The 22,821-nt window shown below is 34.0% G+C and overlaps 2 protein-coding genes across 2 annotated transcripts; both read right to left on the reverse strand.

Moving 5' to 3' along the window:
• Positions 1-208: 208 nt before the first annotated feature.
• Positions 209-3,327, reverse strand: LOC109167958 (LEAF RUST 10 DISEASE-RESISTANCE LOCUS RECEPTOR-LIKE PROTEIN KINASE-like 2.5). The gene is made up of 3 exons (XM_019317039.1): positions 2,326-3,327; positions 2,187-2,231; positions 209-1,328 (listed from the first exon to the last, which is right to left on the reverse strand). The coding sequence occupies exons 1-3, from the start codon at positions 3,047-3,049 to the stop codon at positions 232-234; spliced, it is 1,866 nt and encodes a 621-aa protein (XP_019172584.1). The 5' UTR covers positions 3,050-3,327; the 3' UTR covers positions 209-231.
• A 1,977-nt stretch (positions 3,328-5,304) lies between these two features.
• LOC109167895 (uncharacterized mitochondrial protein AtMg00810-like) lies at positions 5,305-11,944 on the reverse strand. Its single transcript, XM_019316965.1, has 3 exons — positions 11,595-11,944; positions 5,475-5,554; positions 5,305-5,309 (listed from the first exon to the last, which is right to left on the reverse strand). Exons 1-3 carry the CDS (start codon positions 11,942-11,944, stop codon positions 5,305-5,307), a joined length of 435 nt encoding a protein of 144 aa, XP_019172510.1.
• Positions 11,945-22,821: the final 10,877 nt, after the last annotated feature.

A 22,821-nucleotide genomic window follows, 5' to 3' on the forward strand; every position in this document is an offset into this window, starting at 1 on the left:
TATATATATATGTTACAAACAACATCAATACATCATTAACTTTTATTTATAACCGACTCCGTATAATAATATACAAAATATGGATCAAACAATTTGAGCCCTAAATATAGTGAAGAGTACAAATTAAACTAAATAAAATCTTAAACCATAAAAAACAATTTATACATAAATATAATTTGTACTTTTTATTGGACACTAAATACACTTTTTGAAATTAAGAAAATGCCAAGGTTAATGTATAGTAGAAGAATTTGCTTCCGTTGGTGTGGAAGAATACAAGTAAGGTTTTGGAGGAATTGGCAAAAGGTCTGCACTGTTTTCCAACATTTCTAACACCATACTTATTGATGGCCTGATTGAAGGATCAAAATGAATGCACCACAAACCCACCATAACCATCTTTCTTGCATATTCCTTATCTAATTCATTCATAATTCCTTTCAATCCTAACTCTTTATCAAGTTCGATCTGGCGATAAATCCAATGCGGAAAATAAATTTCACTATTGCGATCCACATCATGCTCAACATTCTTTCTACCACTAACAATCTCTAGTACCATCATCCCATAACTATACACATCAGCCTTATGAGAAACCGCTCCAAAGTTTCTGCACGCAACTTCTGGTGCAACGTATCCAATTGTTCCCCGTGCACCAGTTATTGACACAAAACTCTCCTTTGTTGTGTGTAGTTTTGCAAGACCGAAGTCTGAGATTTTTGGACAAAAGTCTTCATCTAGAAGAATATTATGTGGCTTTATATCAAAGTGTAAAATTTTCGTCCTACATCCACGGTGTAGGTATTCTAGTCCCTTAGCAATGCCAATAGTGATTTTATACAATGTTAACCACTCTAATTGACGATCCATCTTCAATTTTCCATCATAAATGAAGTTTTCGAGTGATCCATTAGGCATGAATTCATAAAGCAAAGCTCTTTTGTCGCCCTCAACACAGAATCCTAACAATGTTACAATATTAACATGAGAAGTTCTGCTAATGCTTGCTACTTCATTTATGAACTCTTCCCCACTACCTTTTAATTCCTTTAGTAACTTGACTGCAACAAAATCTCCATTAGCCAGCTCTCCCTTGTAGACAAAACCATAGCCTCCTTGACCCAGCTTATCTCGAAATGAATTAGTAATTCTTTTGACTTCTAAATAGGTATACCTTTTTGGAGAGAATGATCCATTGTTTCTAAGAAAGACTTCAATATTTCGTTCATTTTCAGTTTTCAGAAAATTCATGGATATTTGGTATAAGAAATTCCTCCAAAGACACAGAAGTGTAGTCATTAACATTGTAACCCCAACAACGGAAGTAACTGCAATTATTGGCAAAACTTTGAATTATTTAATTACTCCTTTTAAGAGTATACCCAAAACTATTTCATAATTTTAAAATTAATTGTTACCTATCGATTCATCGAAAATGATCTCTTAATTATTTTATTTTTATGTAACTTACACTGATGACTAAATTGAGTAAATCTTTACATAGTCAATAGGTCATTTTTGGTGAATTATTAGTTGAGGACCAATTTGAGAATTATAACATATTTGAAGGACTATTTTTGGTATTTTTACTATTTTTAATTAACAAATCACTTCTTAATTGATAGTTTTAAGAGTTAATTACTTTTTTGGTCCCTCAATTGTTTCTCAATTATTAATGTAGTCCCTACTTTTTAATTTCAACCAATTTGATCCTCTTTTTTTTTTTGAATGCTACTAGCTCTATTACATTGTAGTATCTGTTCATATACTTTCTCAACCTATTGAAACACAAAGAGCCAATAACACCTCCACTGAGGCTCGAACTCACAATCTTCCAAGTGGAAGTCCAACCCGGATACCATTGGACCACATAGTCCTGGTAACCAATTTGATCCTCTAATCGTTTAAAATTTCATTAATTAAACCTATTCAAGGATCAAAATGGTGATTTTCGCATTTTTAAAATTTCATCCATTTGGTCTTTAAAATCATTTAATTAACAACATTTTAAATAATTCGATGATCAAATTGGCTGAATTGAAAACTAAAGAATACATTGACAGTTAGGAAACAATTTGGGCACCAAAATGTTGATTTCCCCAAGTTTTAACTTTTCACTTGATTTCTTTTGTATTAACACATAAAATCTATGTATATATATCAAAAAATAGATTAAAGATATGTACCTGTAATGATCAGAAAGAGCTTGTACGGCTTTTTTTTCCCTGCATCTGAAGTAGACAAGGCAAAGATTAAATTCCATACATAACTTTCACAACCTCAACAAGAATTTCATGTAAAGGCTAGTTTAATTTCTATCTATACCTGCTAAACATTGAAAATTGTTATGGGTGTCAGTTAAGCATTGCCCCTCATTATAATGACACTCTGTACAAACTTCAGACACCTTCCATTGTAGGTAAAGCATTGAAGAATTTAATCTCTCAAACAAGTCCATGGCTCTGGATGATCTGTCAAACGGCAAGTAAATAACTGAACACTCTGCAGGTAGACTGCCAACTAGTTGAGTATCATTCTCCACCTGGGTATAGTACAAGCTGAAGTTTTGGCAGCTGTTATAGCTTTTGTATCCAAGGAAATAATGGTCAATCTTCTGTTGTAAGCTAACATTTGATGAACTGCGATTGCATTTGTAAACTTCCATGGCAAACAGGAACTCAAAGGAGATGGAAGGAGAGCTGGGAAATGAGATTCCTGTGTGGAAAACGTTGCAAATTCGTTTCCCAAGAAGTGGGTCAAAAAGCTTCATGAAATCATCCCCAATGAATCGAACTCCATATTGGTTTTGTCCCAAGGTGATTGTTGGATATGGAGTAGCGTTACAATCTAAGGTGTACAGCCCACATTCAGGTCTCGAAACATTGGAGAAAGGAAAACTCAGGTTGCCGAGGTTTCCGCAGGTGAATTGTTTGGGGCAGCTAGACTGGCGGCTACTGCTTTCCCCTTGAGCTAACTGAAGAATGATAACTAATTGAAACAAATGGAAGCAAACAGCAAATAGATGTGAAGGCATACTAAACTCTGACATAGCAAAATGGAGTAGGAAAAACTTGAAAACCTTGTAGACAGGGTTGTAGTTTGGTGTTATCAGTGGCCTAGCTGAATTCTTTCACTATAAACTAGGTTCTCTGATGATAAGAGTACATAGAGGTAATCCTACTCACCTTCCATGTGGACCAGCAAAGAGAAAGAATTTGGCCCCTTTCTTCACGCACTACATACATTTGTTGCTAATGCATGCCTTCTCTTAGGGGGGAAAATAAACGTATTGACTGCGTCTTCCACTAGTAGCCTGAAAAGTCTTCACTCGTGCGGGCCAGCACCTGTGCGGGCATGAATGTTATTCATAAAACAATTCGGGTATTACTAAGAATCAAAGTTTTAATCTTTGTACGTGTTGGTTTTATAATTTTTGGATAGTCAATCGTTGACCAACACAACTTTTAAGGAATGTATGGAAAAAATATAGGAAATATGGAGAGAATTTAAAAAATAATAGAATAAATATTATATTGTTGAATATTGCTTGTGAGTAGTAAAGATTGTTTTATCCTCTCCACATGTAATCGTTATGCTATGGATCCGTGTCCATCATGCAATGTGGACACGGTAAAGGTGCCGTTAGTGGCACCGTTATTTTTCACCATTTTTTAAAAAAATTTCAGACCGCTTTGTTATAGGAGCATATGTTCATAATTTTATTACTATATGTTCATAATTGTAAGTTCATAATGTCAGAGCTCTGTGTTCATAATTCCATAACTGTACATTCATAATTGCATAACTGTACATTCATACTTCCATAACTGTACATTCATAATTCCGTAACTGTACATTCATAATTCAATAACTGTAAATTCATAATTTTCGAAGCTCTATATGTTCACAATTTTAGGGCTCTATGTTCATAATTTTATCAGTATATGTTCCTAATTGTAAGTTCATAATGTCAGAGATCTGTGTTCATAATTCCATAACTTACATTCATAATTCCATAACTGTACATTCATAATTTCATAACTGTACATTCATAATTCCATAACTGTACATTCATAATTCCATAACTGTACATTCATAATTCCACAAACGAATAACGCTGTTAACGTAGAGACAAAATCAATTTTTTTTTAACTGGAATACTGCGTTTTCCCTGAAAACGACGTCATTTTGGACTCGTGTCCACAATGCATTGTGGACACGAGTCCACAGCATAATTTGCGCTCCACATGTATGGGATCTATTTATTCATATTTTGGGCTAGACGATGTACAAGGAACAGAAATGCTAGACTACCTCATGTTGGGAGTTCTTGTTACATTATAAATAATAAGTCGAATAATTATTACATTACAAATACTTAGCTCAATCTTTACTAGACTCCTAAGTTACTCTGTACTGGGTATCCTCTTTGGGCTTCCTTGATCCAATTATTTTATTGGGCAGATTCATGTGGCCCAAGCCCTTTTGGTTAACTAGTCCGACCGGTCAGTCGAGTATACTGCCCATCATCCAGTCCACCACTTTCTTGAGATTTTGCGAAGTTGATGTCTCAGAAAAGTATCTCAAAATTATTCTCCGACCAGTCACTACCGCTTCTAAAAGTCGATGTCTAGTTCACCGCTTCTAAAAGTCAAGTCTTCTTTCGACCGGTTACTCCTCATCCAACGCATCACTGAATGGGTGTGACTATTCAGGTGGTGGTCTTTTTGGACGCAACTGTTAAACTGAGTGGTTCCCAGTGAGCCCCCTAAGTCGGTGCTGAGCATATGGGGCATAGATTACGCTAGTTGTCTCGTTAAAATCCTTAGACTAAGAAAAACCCAATGAAAATAAACTTAGCTAAGGGAAAAATAGTACAACCATAAGTGGAATATTTAGCTAGTGCGAGAATTCCAACCTCCTCCATAGGAAATATGACAACCTCACTAAGACTCAAGGCCGGCCGTTGAGGTTGTAGGGCGACTATTGAGCACTTTTATCATCCTATAAAACTCAAAAGCTAGTTAAGTTAAAAGAAAGCACACGAGGTGCGTACTTCCCTATGAGCTCTAATCTTCGGCACTTGGAAACAATAGACGTAGATTGTGAGCCCTCTGATCGACCACCTAACATTTCAACATCCTGCAAAATTTAAGACACCAATTGGGTGAAAAGCATCTTCACGAGATGCGCCCCACTAAGTGGGTATGGTCTGAACCAGTTAGTTTGTCTATCCTAAGTTAGTTAATGACTCCTAGTAAAAATAGTAAAATTAGTAAAAATCAGCAACTTGCTTCATATGCTCTAACCTGCAAGAATTTAAAGAAAAATAGTAAAAATATGTCAACCGCCTCACTTTCGAAGTGTGAGTAGTCGGCTCTCGACCCTATCATACGCCAAGTAATTATTTTGGGTGGCATGGTCGCCGACACGCAAACCAGGATACCCACATAGGGTCTCGCTCAAGTGCAAACCTGCGAACTTCTTCAGTAATGCAAGGTACGTTACATGGCTAATAAGAGTGAAGTTTTTGAAACTCAATTGAGGTGTATAACTGAAAATCAAACCAGGCTTAGTGGTAATCAGCAAATGATTAAGGTTGATATTAAGCAAAACCCTAGAGTTTTCGATATATTAGATAATATTACGGAGGGGTTGTTCAAGTTGTATGAGATGGTATATGCTTTGGATGATTCCAAAATGGGGGAAGGAGTAGGTACCCCTCGTGGTGTAATTTCTTTGTCTACCTAAGTTCTTCAAGGGTCTTTGCGTCGTATTCTACAAGAGATAGGACAACATCTACTGGCAGAGGCAATGGAAGAAGTTATGGAGGGATTGGAAGAAGTTCTAAGCTTAAGTATGAGAAAGGGCTTAAATTGTATTACGGATGCAAGGATGGCAAATGGGTGCATCCAAAAAGGTATGTAATGTATCGCCAACCCTAGTCAAAGAATTTGACATATATGAAAAAGCAAAGGCTCATAGAAGATACCAACTTTATGCTTTCAAATCAACACAAAAGGGAGAAGGAGGCTGAAAAAAAGAAAGCAATTAAGCAAGAGGCTAAGAAGAAGGAAGAATGTGTCCTTAAAAACCTAGCTACTGGTTGCATTCAAAATTTGACATAGATCAGTAGTTTGGCAAGCTCTTGTTCAACTTGATCAAAGACCAGAATAATGCCTTCGTTGATGGCAAAAAACCTGGAGTATCACATGGTGGAAGATGGGGGTTCTAGATGGTTAAGATTTTTTTGAAGCATTTGAAAGTCTAAACAATGATGTAACCTAGCCCTTCAAAAGATTAGCTCATGATATAGCACTCAAGGGACAAGGTCATACATCAATGAAGAATTGGACAGCATAAGCGAAGAAGAAAGGAAAGCTAAGGAGAAAAGGTAAAATCTTGTATATAGCGTTGATTTTTCCCCATATCTTTTAAAATCTTTAGACCTAGAAACTTTTCATTGTCACATGTGCATAGTCATACTAAAGGGCGAAATATACCCCTTGAAAAAATTTTTTTTATCATATATTAGTTCAATCCACAAGGTAGACTAACCAAATACTCTGATTTGAAAAGTTAAAGAAACTAAATGGTATTAAGATTTGAATACTTGAAGAATAGGAGATGAAGAGTTGAAGACGAGGAAGATGCAAAGGTTGACCAATGGAAGGGTTGTATGGTTGAAATAATAGAATGGTTTAATAATTCCATAGCATAAGGCTCTTGGAAAATAATATCAACCTAATGGTTGATAACGACCAAATGGTAAAACGGTTGACTATTAATCATACACCCGTATGATAACGGTTGTCCAAATAGTGCTATGAGATCGGGGAGTAGTCTCAAGTGAAAGATTTGCATAGTTCAACATCCTAGAAGTGACTTATTCACTATCCGGATAGTCGAGCTACAATTCGTACAATCACAATGTCGATGAAGTGATTGAGGATATTCCATACGTACAGTGCATAAAGAGAATCTTACCAAGGTTTCAACAATTGCCTAGATACAGAGACAAAAAGCTAGCCAAAAGGTCACGTTTTAAAGAGTTAAAGTTAGGCAACAATTGAAAAATCTAACATGCACATGCTAACATGTAAAAACCATTGGTTATTATGCAATATACAAAGACTACCTATTTGAATTTTTTTCCTTTCAATTGACAAATTCAAACAAGTCTATTATAAATACCCCATTTCAAGTTGAAAAAGGTGTTAGTCATTTCCTAAGAAGTAGCATATGTTAGAGGAATAGGGTGTTAGTTGGGAGGATCTCTCTTAGCCTTAGGTTTAGGTGTTTGAAATCTATGGCTAGGATTAGCTCTTGTCTTATATAAATAGCTCTATACTTCCTTGTACATCTACACAGAACATATAGAAATATATACAAGTTGAGTTCATTGTTTAACATGGTACCAAAGCGAGATTGAGGTGATTGTGTAGTGGGATCTGAACGGAAAGAGGAGGCGGCGCCGTCGGGAGGAGCGGAGCAGCTACCGGAGTTCTCAGCGCCAACGCAGTCCTAGGATTCCGACGCCACGCGCCGACGCGTGCGCACTGGTCCGGTGTCTTCTCCGGTCGCGGCTTACATTGTTCGGCTCGTCTCTGTACGCCCGACACATCTGCAGTGGTGGTGTAGCCCGGTGTTGAGGAGATATTTTTATGGTTGCGATGACTTCGTCTCCTGCTGCGTAAGTGGTGCGAAAATTCCAACTGGGAAAATTGAAGATTGTTGCTGGTCGCGAGAGAGAAAAATCGCTAGAAAGAGAGAGAGAGAAAGAAAGAGAGAGAGAGAGAGGTAGGGGGTTTGTGAAAAAATGGCTGAGGAGAGTGAATAGAGGATGAAGGGCTACGTCACGTGGTTCAGTGACCAGAAGGGGTTTGGGTTCAATTCATAACCCCCAACGACGGCAGCAAGGATCTGTTTGTTCAAGAGAGGCAGTCGAGAGAGATGGTAAGGGAGGTCCACGAAGCTGGGTGGTCTCATGGCTACAAAATAAAATTATGTGGTTAGGTTTGGGCTGCTGACGAGGAATAATTAAGTAGTAGGTTCTTTTGTTTATCGTATTAATAAGTCTTGAGCTTTGTGTTTTGTTTATCATAGTTTGTCGCTTTAAGTTAATTTAGTATGGGAGAAATTCTAGGGTCTGAGTTGAGTCAAGTGTAGCTTGTTCAGTGTGCGTAAACAGGGTTGCTGCAGGAGTGGGCAGCACAGGTGCCAAGAATGGGGCGGACCTGGCATATGCCGGGGGGAGGCCGACGGCTGAAAAATGATTCAGAGTGAATTGGTTTACGTGCATGCACTGGGGAAACGCTGTGGTGTTAGGCAGCGTTGATAAGGGTGCATGGTGAGAGGGATAGGTGCACTGTGGTCTAGCAGCGCTAATGGTTTGTGGAGTGAGAGGCAGGTACGCTGTGGTGTTAAGCAACAGTGATAAGGGTGTGGGGTGTGAGAGGCAGGTGCGGCAAGGTGCGTTGTGGACTGGTTTGGCACAGCGTGGCTCGAAGGTTGTTCGAGTGGTTCAAGACTTGGGCGTTAGCCTTGGGAGTTATGATTCTAGGTGTGGAGTCCTATGGTTCATATGATACATATGTAACAAGTTGGATGCTCCAACTTGAGGGGGAGTGTTAGAGGAATAGGATGTTAGTTGAGAGGATCTCTCTTAGCCTTAGGTTTAGGTGTTTGAAATCTATGGCTAGGATTAGCTCTTGTCTTATATAAATAGCTCTATACTTCCTTGTACATCTACACAGAACATATAGAAATATATACAAGTTGAGTTCATTGTTTAACAGTATACAAGAGAATTCAAGTTTTCAAAGTGCAATCTAATAGATCAATGAGAGATAAAAGTTAAAGCTTTCAAACCATTATCAAGAACATGACTCATGTATAGATTCAAGAGCAACATCAAATCAAGTGATCCAAGTTAGAGAAGAGCAACAATTTTGGTGTTCAAACAACAATCATTAAGTAGAGGAGTAGATAGATGAAGAGTAGCAAGTTTAGGACTTGTGAAAACCTATTGATACTTTTTTTTTTTGAAAGGAAAACGATTTCATTAACCAGTAGAAATTAAATATTCAATACAAAGAGGAATAGAAGAAATCCAAGTAGAATGACCAGACTGGGAACTTGCAGCTCTAACTAACGCATGAGCAAGCTTATTCGTTGATCGATTGACATACTGAATAGACACTACTTCAAAGTGTCGTTTAAAACCTATTGAGACTTGTTTTCTTTGTGATCAAAGCACAAGTTCTCTCCACTTGAATTATGGTGAAAATACTTGTGAAACCTCCTAAGTGTTCTAGGAGAAAAATAGAGTAGGCAGTTAGCAGAACCACTATAAAAATTTTTATCTCTCATTTATTTTACTATAATTACTTTCTACACGTACATTATTACATTACGAATTGCTAATAATTTCTAACAAGACAGTGTGCCCAAAACATTAAAAAGGGTTAACAAATTATATTCCATTGTGTATTCATTAAGATGTTTTTGACTCAGTAATTAAGATTTTAACGTCACTCTTGAGTAGTGTCAAAGTCTTACTTTTTCAAGACATTCTATTTCGAAAAGATTTTTAAAACACAAGTCTACATATTCTCTCCTCCTCCTCATCCCCTTCCCTAGACATGTTCAAAAACCCTTCGGGTTCATTAGGGCAGGAGAAAGGCACAAAATTGTAGGGTACAGTAGGCTGCATGTGAATTCAGGTCAGAAAATGCAACTAGTATATAAATAGGTCTTGAGAAGGGCTAAAAGGGGACTTTGGCTTTTGGTATTAGCATAACCCCTCTCTTGCCCACTAGACTGTCTAGGACGGCAAATTATTGTGTGGACCATGGTACACACAGTGTTATGTGGACTATAACAAAAAGTACATTTTTAATATACTAAATGTACATTATTTTTGTACTGAATGTATATTATACAATATAATGTACACCTAGTACAAAAATAATGTACATCCCCTGAATACAATATACATTATTTTTGTAGTAAATATACATTATTTTTGTACTGAATATACATTATTTTACAGTATACAAAATATGATCCACACAACTTGTGTGGGCCATGATCCACACAATAATGATTGAGCTAGGACTCCCATCAAGAACCCCCTCCAAGGAATTCATTCTACATTTCCATGGTAACTCTCTAGGTTAACTTTGTAATCTTTTACCATCAGGCCCACCATCGATCTCTTAATTTCAATTAGTTCCCATGCATCTATATATTACAATATTGTTGTTATTAGTACTCTGTATTCTAGGCATACTTAGAATTCATCTCCCTCTTCATATAGTATTAGGAATATTACCATTTATACCATTCATATCCTGATCGAAACTCTTTGTATCCTTATAAATACATCTTTTCATCATGTACTTTATATCATCATGTATTAATAATAAGATCATTCCCACAACTATTGTTCTCATCATTGTAACCACGGATATAATACCCAAGAATAACCAATATAATGAAACATTACCTTGTCAAAATACCTATACAAAATGTATTAAAGATAAAAGTATCTCAAAAAACTAGCAATTGATGGAGTTATATTGCAACAATAGGCTTATACTAGAAAATCTCGCAAATTATATCATGGACGAAACCTTATCATGTGTATTGTGGACACTAGTTCAAAACAAAGTTATTTTGTTTAAATTAAAACAATATTAGAATATGTATATAAATTTACATATTTAAGTACATAATATGCTAACTATAAATGTATCATGTAAATAATATATAAATGATAGGTAAATAAACTTAAAACTAAAAGTTCGTAAAATTGAGTCGTTGATATGTAAATCATAAATTGCAGGATTTATGAACAAGTCACAACAAGTTAAATCTGACAACCATCAATAAAATCAATGATTCCCAACAAGTATTGGTTCAGAAAGCCAGAATACTGCAATCCAAACAAGCTAAGAAATTCAGCAACGGTCCATATTCACGATCACCTAAACCCTTTTAAAAATAACTTTTAAAAAAAAACATATTAAACATAAAAGTGAAAGGCATAAAATTTTGAACAAATAAAAGCATAATGTGATATGTGTGCAATCTCTCACAAACCAAGTCTCATGGATTGTGCACTTTCTTGTAACTCATTGATAAAGATATCTAATACTGGAACTAGGGAGCTGAAATGATGAGATTGTGGAATGATCAAATCAGATTACTAACAGAATACAGATTACAATTAATACAGTAAGAGAGAGACCTAACTAATAGGCTTAAGACTAGATCAATATTCTAGACTATAAAATGTATACAGTAACATACATAATAAATCATAAATAATAACATATACTAATATTCCCCCTCAAGCGCAAGGTTGGTGAAGCACAACATTGAGCTTGTCACGAAGAGTTCCGAAGCGCGTTGCGGGTATCGGTTTGGTGAAGATGTTTGCGAGCTGATCCTTGGTCGAAACAAAATGAACCTGGAACTCACCGGTCGAGACCTTGTCCCGAACAAAATGATAGTCAACTTCCACATGTTTGGTGCGTGCATGAAAAACTGGGTTCGCACAGAGGTATGTGGCACCTAGGTTGTCACACCATAGTGTGGGCGCAACAGTGGGAGTCATGCCCAGCTCCCGTAGTAAAGACATGACCCAAGTCACCTCCGCACAAACATCTACCAGGCCCTTGTATTCAGCCTCTGTCGAAGAGCGTGCTACTGTGCGCTGCTTGCGGGAAACCCAGGAGATGAGCTTGGAGCCAAAAAACACAACATAGCCACTGGTGAACTTCCGGTCGAGGGGACAGCCAGCCCAATCGGAATCAGAGTAGGCGTAAATGTCTGAGGACGCAGATGAGGAGATACGGAGTCCGTATTCCAGCGTCCCCTTGATGTAGCGGAGAACACGCTTAAGCAGCCCCCAGTGTTCCTCTGTGGGGGTATGCATAAACTAACAAAGGCGGTTGACAACATAGGACAGGTCCGGACGATGATAGTGAGGTACTGTAGCGCCCCGGCTAGCCGTCGGAACTGAGTGACAGACGTAGGAGTGGCGAGTGGTTTGCAATCTGTCATCCCCGCACGCTGAAGGATGTCTCGCATATAGCGTCTTTGTGAGAGAAAGTCGAAAAAGGAGGGGAGAGGATTTCTACCGACTAACTGATACCAGATGAGATTGTGGAATGATCAAATCAGATTACTAATAGAATACAGATTACAATTAATACAGTAAGAGAGAGACCTAACTAATAGGCCTAAGACTAGATTAATATTCTAGACTATAAAATGTACACAGTAACATACATAATAAATCATAAATAATAACATATACTAATAGAAATAAGAAATTGAATAAAAACATTTTTAAGGAATAGCGTGATAAATGCAAAATAGTTTAAGGCGATTAGCTCCCCTTAAACTTGTTCTGAAAAATCTACTTATACCGATTGATTAGTCTAGTGTGAAGTCCAAACCCCCTACTTGCTATACCAATTATGATAAATACTAGAGGCTATAATAATTAATTATTTATAAAGTGCCACACAGACAGCTATGAGAGTGTGACACTTTAGTTTTCTATACCCAAAAAAAAATAATAATAAAATAAAAATAATAAAAAAAAATTTAACATTTTAGAATGAAGATGCCAAATAATGCAAAGTAGGCTTCCATAGCTTTCACTTTCAACCCCCTTGATGAGATGGAATCATGGTAAGGGATATGGTAGCAGATTTGTGGAGGTTTTTTTTCTTTCTTTCTTTAACAACGTGTGGTGTTGCTCTTATTCTCTTAATATACCCAATTGGACCCATAATCTAGTCCCTCAACTGCCCACATTCTTATGCCTTGGTGGGCCCTCACTATTGGGCCTTAAATGTCCAATAATTGTTCCATATATTGATTAAAAATAATACAAATTCTCCTTTAGGCCAGGCTAGAGGGGGAGGAGCGTTATGCTGTGCAATCGTGTGCACCATGCAAGGTGCACACGGAATTGGATTCATAATTTATATAATATAGATTCATAATTTCTATATTGCAGATTCATAATTTTTAAACTGTAGATTCATAATTTCTAAATTGTATAGTTATCAAATTATGAACATATAGTTCAGTGATTTGTGAATACAGAGTTCAACAATTGAGAATATGAACATTAAAAATTATGAACATAAAGTTTCGTAATTGTGAATATAGAGTTCAATAATTATAAATCTATAGTATAGAAATTATGAATTCAATTTTGTATGCACCATACATGGTGCACACGGTTACACAGCATAATTTGCCAGAAGGATGATCAAATGCATAATTTTGTTTTGTATGCAGGAATGTGGCTTTCTTTGCATGTTTTTTTCTCTCTCTCTCTCTCTCTTTTCTTTTTAATTATAAAACGCAAATTGTCTTTGCAAATAAAAAATAAAAAATAAAACGCAAATTGTGAATCATGATCCAAAACGTCATTGTTTTCACATTTTATATTAAGTGTGAACTAGCATATCATGTTTAATAATATTATCATATACGTACTATGTTCATAATATTTGTTTTATAAATATACATTATATGTATTTTTATTCACTCAAAAGTAGGTTCATGAAGTTTCTTATATATATATATATTCATAAAAACAAAGTTTAATGTACATAAACATTACATTGCAGACGTAACATGTTTAATAATATTATTATATATTATACTCATGGTTGCTGTAGGCGCTACTCAGGCGGTAGAGTAGCGCCTAGCACCTAGACGGTCTAGGCGGTTAACTGAAGAAAAAACTATATATATATATATATATATATATATATATATATATATAGGCTTTGGATCTGGTGCACCCCTCTAATAGATGAGTTCATGAGGCCTAATAATACCCATTGATTGAATTCCCATCTATGGTTGAGATTAAAAGAAATAATGTCCATTATTATCTATGGTAAGGTTAAATTAGTAATTGTAAGGCTGATTTAATTAAGGACTTAAATTAAATGGAATATGAATCATCTTTTGCTGCTTTTGAGGATGGAAATTAAAAGATTCTATTAATAAAAAGATTAGAGGACATAATTAGCGTTAACAATGGGAGATGTGTGATGACGTCGCTGATGATAGTAGGAGCAACAATTTAGGACTTTCAGCAAATGGATATTAGCAGTAACGGTAAGTGCATATTCACCTCTAAGTCTGTGCGCTACCATGGTTTTTCCCGAAATGGTTGAGGTGTGAAACGGGTTTGGGGGTGGTCGATAGCAGGCGTTCACAAATCGTGTGCGTACGGGTACACCTGCCTGTGCGTACACCGTACTACGTTGTAGTGAAGGTAGTCTGTGTCTGTGTTGTTTTTGTTTTGCGTTGTACCGGTCAGTGCATATATACTTTTGTGTCCGTGCATATTCGGTGGTTTTTTTTTCGTCCTTGCATACTTCGTGTCTGTGCATATGCTGGTTTCTGTATAATGCTTATAAAATATACGCCGTACTACCTAACAAACAACCTACACTGTGGTCGTGTTTTTGTTTTTTTTTTTTATTTATTTATTTTTTTTGGTTTGTACCAGTAAGTGCATGAACGGTTCGTGTCTGTGCATATGCTGGTTTTCGTAGCATGCTGGTAAAATGTACGCCGTACTACCTAATAAACAAAATAGACTGTGACCGTGTTTTGTGGTTTTTTTTTTTTTTTTGGTTTGGACCATTAAGTGCATGAACACTTCGTGTCTGTGCATATGCTGGTTTTTGTATAATGCTTATCTACTGCATATTTCATCTAATAAACCCATGCTATTGCATATACCTCGTATTGCACGGACTATAGAGTAAAATGCATACAAAATGCACAACACATGATGTATACCCTAGGTGCATGTTACAGCTACAAAATACATAATATACATACTAAATATGCAACGCAAAGACCAACACCTCAAAAAGCACACACACTATATATACAGGCACATACCATACCCTACAGTCCCAAAAATAAACCTCCATGTGCATGTTATAACAATATAACCCTTAATGCACAAACTACATATATCTACTATACTAATAAGAGCCCAAGAGAGTTAGGCTTATAATGGTTAGAAAAAATGGCGGTCACATTTTTTTAATAAAATGAATGGCTCAGATTGTTCAGATTTTAATTTTTTCATCAGATTTCCTAATTTATCCTTAATGAATATGATTATCCGTTAGCTTTTCCGTTAAATATTATCTTTTCCGTTAATTTTATGTTAGTTCACCGTTAACTTACTCATTGATTTCAATAAGAAAGGTCTTAGGTTCGAACTTCATCCCAATCAAAATTTGCATAATTAGTACTCTATTTTACTCAATTAAATAATAATTTAGTAGCTACAACAAAAAATAATACATATGCATTTCTTTAATTTAGAATTATGTGTCTACAATGTTTTTATTCAAAAAAAAAAATTATTCATTATCAATAAATTAAATAAGAGAAATAATTTCATTAGCTATATTGTATTTATTTTCTCCAATATAAAAATTCTTTACATTCAAATTCATCAATTGATTATATTCGCTACATTGTCCCTACAATGTCTTTATTAAAAAATAGTATTCATTATCAATAAATTAATTAAGAGAAATAATTTTATTAGTCTCCAATGTAAAAACTCTTTATACTCAAATTCATCAATTGATTATATTCACTACATTGTCTATTTTTTTTGTGCACTGTTTTTTAATTACGTATCAAAGTTATAATACAAAATAATGCTATATATTTATTTGCCAAGTATTTTATTAATACCATGAAAAAATTAAAAATATATATAATTAATTAAGTCAATCAACTTCTACTATATATCTACTATCTACTATACTAATAAGAGCCCAAGAGAGTTAGGCCTATAATGGGTAAAAAAAATGGCGGTCAAATTTTTTAATCAAATGAATGGCTCAGATTGATCAGATTTTAATTTTTCCTGAAGATTTCCTAATTTATCCTTAATGAATGTGATTTTCCGTTAACTTTTCCGTTAAATATTATCTTTTCCGTTAATTTCTGTTAGTTCACCGTTAACTTACTCATTGATTTTAATAAGAATTTAAAGATCTTAGGTTCGAACCTCATCCCAATCAAAGTTGGCATAATTAGTACTCTATTTTACTCTTATTAAATTAATTAAAAATTATAATTTAGTAGCTACAACAAAAAATAATACATATCATTTTTAATTTAGAATTATGTGTCTTAAATGCCTTTATTCAAAAAAAAAATTATTCATTATCAATAAATTAAATAAGAGAAATAATTTCATTAGTTATATTGTATTTATTTTTCTCCAATATAAAAATTCTTTATATTCAAATTATCAATTGATTATATATGCTACATTGTCCCACCAATGTCTTTATTAAAAAAATAATTCATTATTAATAAATTAATTAAGAGAAATAATTTTATTAGTTACATTGTCTTTATATTTCTCCATTGTAAAAATTCTTTACATTCAAATTCATCAATTGATTATATTCACACATTGTCTATTACCTTTTTTTGTGCACTATTTTTTTTAATTAAATATCAAAGTTATAATACAAAATAATGCTATATATTTATTTACCAAGTATTTTATTAATACCATGAAAAAACTAAAAAAAATATAATTAATAAAGCTAATGATATTAATTACTTGAAGGATTTGTTGACAAAGAGACTATTCAAATCACACAACAAATTGAAGTGAGAACAACTTCGCAATATCCTTGTTTGACAATCAGCAGTTAGCGGTTAGCGTTAGCGGATTATATTAGCGAATTTGACCAGCGAATTATATCAATGGTTGGTAAAAAGATATTTGAAAAAATTAGTTGTTTAGATTAACATGTAAAATGACCTAAGGGTATGATGATATAATAATAATAATAATAATAATAATAATAATAATAATAATAATAATAATAATAATAATAATTATTATTATTATTATTATTATTATTATTATTATTATTATTATTATTATTATTATTATTATTATTATTATTTTAAAAAAATAAAAAAAAAATAAAAAATATAATTAATTCAATCATATTAACTACTTGGGAGATTTATTGACAAAAAGAGTATTCAAATCACACAACAAATTGAAGTGGGAAACTATCTCGCAATGTCCTTGTTTGGCAATCAGTAGTTAGCTCTTCAATATTAGTATATACGGAGTATTTAATAATTTATGCCCTAATTTTTATTTTCTCTCCCTTATGTCCTGTATTTGGTTTCAACCATACCTATACAATTATTTTATTGACAACTATAATCAATCTTGACTATATTATCTTGCATTTGTAAACTTAGAATTGCCTATTTAAATACACAAATTTAACATTCAATTATCTATGCATGAACAATTTCAATATAATCTTGCATTGATATACTTTAAAATACTTATTTAAAAAAATATTGGACATTATCTCAATCGCGCAATGCGCGTAAAAAACTAGTATACTAATAAGATCCCAAGAGAGTTAGGCCTATAATGGGTAGAAAAAATGGCGGTCACATTTTTTTAATAAAATGAATGGCTCAGATTGATAAGATTTTAATTTTTCATCAGATTTCCTAATTTATCCTTAATGAATATGATTATCCGTTAGCTTTTCCTTTAAATATTATATTTTCCGTTAATTTCTGTTAGTTCACCGTTAACTTACTCATTGATTTCAATAAGAAAGGTCTTAGGTTCGAACTTCATCCCAATCAAAATTTGCATAATTAGTACTCTATTTTACTCAATTAAATAATAATTTAGTAGCTACAACAAAAAATAATACATATGCATTTCTTTAATTTAGAATTATGTGTCTACAATGTTTTTATTCAAAAAAAAATTATTCATTATCAATAAATTAAATAAGAGAAATAATTTCATTGGTTATATTGTATTTATTTTCTCCAATATAAAAATTCTTTACATTCAAATTCATCAATTGATACTTTCAAAAAAAAAATTCATCAATTGATTATATTCGCTACATTGTCCCTACAATGTCTTTATTAAAAAATATTATTCATTATCAATAAATTAATTAAGAGAAATAATTTTATTAGTCTCCAATGTAAAAATTCTTTATATTCAAATTCATCAATTGATTATATTCACTACATTCTCTATTTTTTTTGTGCACTGTTTTTTAATTACATATCAAAGTTATAATACAAAATAATGCTATATATTTATTTACCAAGTATTTTATTAATACCATGAAAAAATTAAAAATATATATAATTAATTAAGTCAATCATATTAACTACTTGAGGGATTTGTTGACAAAGAGAGTATTCAAATCACACAACAAATTGAAGTGTGAACTACCTCGCAATATCCTTGTTTGACAATCAGCAGTTAGCGGGTAGCGTTATCGGATTATATTAGAGAATTTGACCAGCGAATTATATCAACGGTTGGTAAAAAGATATTTGAAAAAATTAGCTATTTAGATTAACATGTAAAATGACCTAAGGGTATACATATATTAATAATAATAATAATAATCATAATAATAATTGTTTTAAAAAAAATTTAAAAAAATATAATTAAGTCAATCATATTAACTAATTGGGGGATTTATTGACAAAAAGAGTATTCAAATCACACAACAAATTGAAGTAGGAAATTATCTCGCAATGTCCTTATTTTGCAATCAGCAATTAGCTCTTCAATATTAGTATATATTTAATATTTTATGCCCTAATTTTTATTTGTTCTCCCTTATGTCCCGTATTTGGTTTCAACCATACTTATAGAATTATTTTATTGACAATTATAATCAATCTTAACTATATTATCTTGCATTTGTAAACTTAGAATTGCCTATTTAAATACGCAAATTTAACATTCAATTATCTATGCATGAACAATTTCAATATAATCTTGTCTTGATATACTTTAAAGTACTTATTTAAAAAAAATATATTGGGCATTATCTCAATCGCGCAATGCGCGTAAAAAACTAGTATATATATATATATATATATATATATATATATATATATATATATATATATATATATATATATATATATATATATATATATATATATATATATATATGCACATACCATATACCTACATATATATATATATGCACATACCATATACCTACAATCATAATAAAAAAAAAACGCCCAAGGTGCATGCTAAAAAAAAGCAAAGAATACCCTTATATTTCACTTAAAACACACAAACTTAAAAGTACACTCTTAAAAAAACAGAAATAAAGCACAAATAATATAAAAAACTACTGCATATTTCACCTACTAAACCCATGCAATAGATATTATGTAAATGCATAGTAAATGACTGTTTTGTATCCATAGACCACTTTGCATGACTGTCAACCAAACAATCGATCACAAATTTGCACCAATTCAGATTCTTAATCTCATCCTCGTCCGAAACACTATCCGACACCGGGTCAGATGGGGCTTGAGCCACCTCGTTATCTTCATGTGGTGCCGAGGTCAACGGGGTGTGGTGTTCTTCGACGGGGGGGGGGGAGGTCAGGCTGTAAAGTTGCAACCGGATCGGTTACACCAAATGGGGTGTGTGGGTCACCTTGACCTGCAAAAATCGAAAATAACACCATCATAAAAATAGATAACACTGCATTTAACTACATCCCAAGCACAAACCACATACACTCCCCACAAAAAACATACTCGACATTGTAATCAGCACAAAAATGCACCTACCATACCATACATTTGCACAGACTTAAATAGATAAAAAAAAAAAAAAAAAAAAAAAAAAAAAAAAAAAAAAAAAAAAAAAAAAAAAACAAGATTTTCCACTGCGTTAGGCACCTATACTATCTCTGGTGCACATACTATATATTCCCCATGATATAATTAAATGAAAAAGATGTTTACATCACACTAATTAGCATAAAAAATGTGCATACCAACGCATTCTACACTGTAACAAACTTTATAAATGCAAAATCAAGATAGTTAACACTGCAAACAAACACTTATACCTAACCAAATTAAAACATATAAAAAACATATAGCGACATACTAATAACAAAAAAAATGCACATACTCAGACAGCAAAATGCACAAAATGTGCATGTAAAAGATGGTAACATGGGGGCAATGAACATAAATTACGGCTAACAAGAAATGCACACGCATAGTCAGTACTGCGCCCATACCCCTCCCATATTATTCATTTTTAATATGCTCAAAAATTAAAAATACAAAACCACGATACTAAATCTACACAAATATGTTTGAACATACTTAATGCAATTACAATATCCGCTAAATGCACATACTATATCCCACAAATTTATACTGGAACACACATACTATATCCCTAAGATGCATAAATGATATAATTAAATGAAAAAGATGTTTACAACACACTAATTAGCATAAAAAAATGCGCATACCACAGCATTCTACACTGTAACGCACACACTAAACACCGACAATGTATACTTATGCATAGACTACAAAAAACAAAATGAACTAAAAACCACATAATACCCATGGTATAATTAAATGAAAAGGATGTTTCAACACACTGCATCACCCTAAAATAAACTTTATAAATGCAAAAAAAAAGATAGTTAACACTGCAAACAAACAATTATACCTAACCAAATTAAAACAAATCAAAAACATATAGCGACATACTAATAACAAAAAAAAAAAAAAAAAAAAAAAAAAAGCACATGCTCACACAACAGAATGCACAAAATGTGCATGTAAACGATGGTAACATGGGGGGCAATGACATAAATTACGGCTAACAAGAAATGCACACGCATAGTCACTATTGCGCCCATACCCCTCCCATATTATTCATTTTTAATATGCTCAAAAATTAAAATTACAAAACCACTACACTAAATCTACACAAATATGTTTGAACATACTTAACGCAAATACAATATCCGCTATATGCACATATTATATCCCACAAATTTATACTGGAACGCACATACTATATCCCTAAGATGCATTTTCCTTCATTTCAATCGCAGGCAATTACACCTATCCCCCCAAAACAATTACAAACAAAGCCCAAGCAAATATACAGAGAAAAAAACAAAAACAAAAACAAAAAAAATGAAAACAGGATAACAAAAAAAATAATAAAAAAAAAATGCTCGCCGGATATGTCTCTACCGCCGGAAAGATGTTTCCCAGACCCCGGCTCCTAGACCGACTCCCCAGTCCCCCGGCGACAAGACGCCGCCCATGCAGCGACCGCCCCAGAGCCCCGCACCCACAAAAAGAACCCACAACCCAGACAAAACCCCGGCGACACAATTTGACCGCCATTGGAGCACAAACCGGCGATAAAAAACGAGAAGAAAACCATACACATGCAAGACACCCCCAAACTTGACTTCAGAACAACAATAATGGGGATTGCGATTACCTTCGATGGAACCACCGTTAGCCGCCGTTCCCTCTTCGATCGGCGTACAGTAGGCGCCACATGATGAACTTCACCTACCGAGATTTTTGATGGAGAGGGAGAGATGATGGAGGTCAGCTATTGATGGGGAGTAAGAGAATGGCTGGAAGAGACACACAGACATGGAATACAAAGGGTTGAAATACTCTCGCAGATTCCCAGGCAAAATTAAATACATCCTATAATAAAAGCTATTGCAAATTTACAAAAAAAGCCCTAATGTTAACAAAAGAGCTGCTACACGTGTGAAATTTCTCAAATGATCTGGACCATTCATCTAAACTAATTAATGGTCAGAAAAGAGGCTCACGAGCTCATCTGCCAAGGGGGTGTGCACCTGATCCAATATATATATATATATATATATATATATATATATATATATATATATATATATATATATATATATATATATATATATATATATATATATATATATATATATATATATATATATATATATATATATGCAAGGTTGAGTCGGCTGAATTCACACGGTTGTAAAAATCGGTCCCGGTGTCCATTTTATTATGAAAGTCTTGGCCCAATGGGTAGCAGTGAATAATGGTGGCCAAAAAAAGATAAAAGTGGAGCGAGAGGAGTTCACCGGGGCAAAATCGCTGGCGGGCCAATGAAGGACGCAGCGCACTACACCATAGCTTGGAGTAAAATAGTGAAGGGTGTTGTTAGCAAGGATCAAACCCAAAACCTCTAACATGGCATGCACATCCCAATAGATCCATCTCTTGTATATTAATGTGGTACTACTGATATTTGTTTCAAATTTTGCAAGCTGACATATTTACAAACTTCTACGACTGGCCGGCGCTAAGCTAGCACCGGGCAGCGTGGCTGGCCATGGTGCCCCCATAGTGGGGCTAGTGCGCCCCATGGTGTGATGACGGCGCCCCACCAGAGGAGAGTGGGGTGCAGTAGTGAAGGTGTACATGTGCATGGCTAGGGTGGTGAAGACGTAGGGATAGCATGAACAAGCGGGTCGTGGTCATGAACAGTGACGCATTTTCGTCCACTTGGCAAGACATGGGGAGCTCTTGAACACTATAAAAGGGGGTGTCCTACATCTTTTAAGATATCATAGTCTAATCAATACAAGTGCCCTGGTCCAGTGGTTTCTTGTCTATTAATATTGTTTCAACCCACCCTTATTATTTGTGGTGTCCGTCCTTAGTATTTCTTATTAGCCTATTCTTTGGGGCTACAACTGTTATTATTTATTTATTATTTGGACCACCATTTTGTGCTAGTATATCGGGCTTTGTACACATACACTTTGGGCCTAGGGTCCTGGGCAATAAAGTTACTACTTTCTTACCCCTGTTCTGTACTTCTATACCCGGTTTATG

This window comes from Ipomoea nil, unplaced genomic scaffold, assembly GCF_001879475.1.
Source record: "Ipomoea nil cultivar Tokyo-kokei standard unplaced genomic scaffold, Asagao_1.1 scaffold3170, whole genome shotgun sequence".
In the NCBI taxonomy this organism is placed as follows: domain Eukaryota; kingdom Viridiplantae; phylum Streptophyta; class Magnoliopsida; order Solanales; family Convolvulaceae; genus Ipomoea; species Ipomoea nil.

Bases quoted from the DNA above. Each gene is read 5' to 3' on its own strand.
- LOC109167958 (XM_019317039.1), bottom strand. From the start codon at position 3,049: ATGTCAGAGTTTAGTATGCCTTCACATCTATTTGCTGTTTGCTTCCAT. The intron at 2,232-2,325 runs GTATAGATAGAA...TGTCTACTTCAG, and splicing joins CAATTTTCAATGTTTAGCAG to ATGCAGGGAAAAAAAAGCCG. The intron at 1,329-2,186 runs GTACATATCTTT...CAATAATTGCAG, and splicing joins GCTCTTTCTGATCATTACAG to TTACTTCCGTTGTTGGGGTT.
- LOC109167895 (XM_019316965.1), bottom strand. From the start codon at position 11,944: ATGCATACCCCCACAGAGGAACACTGGGGGCTGCTTAAGCGTGTTCTC. The intron at 5,555-11,594 runs GTGTGACAACCT...TTTGATTTTCAG, and splicing joins ACTGTTGCGCCCACACTATG to TTATACACCTCAATTGAGTT.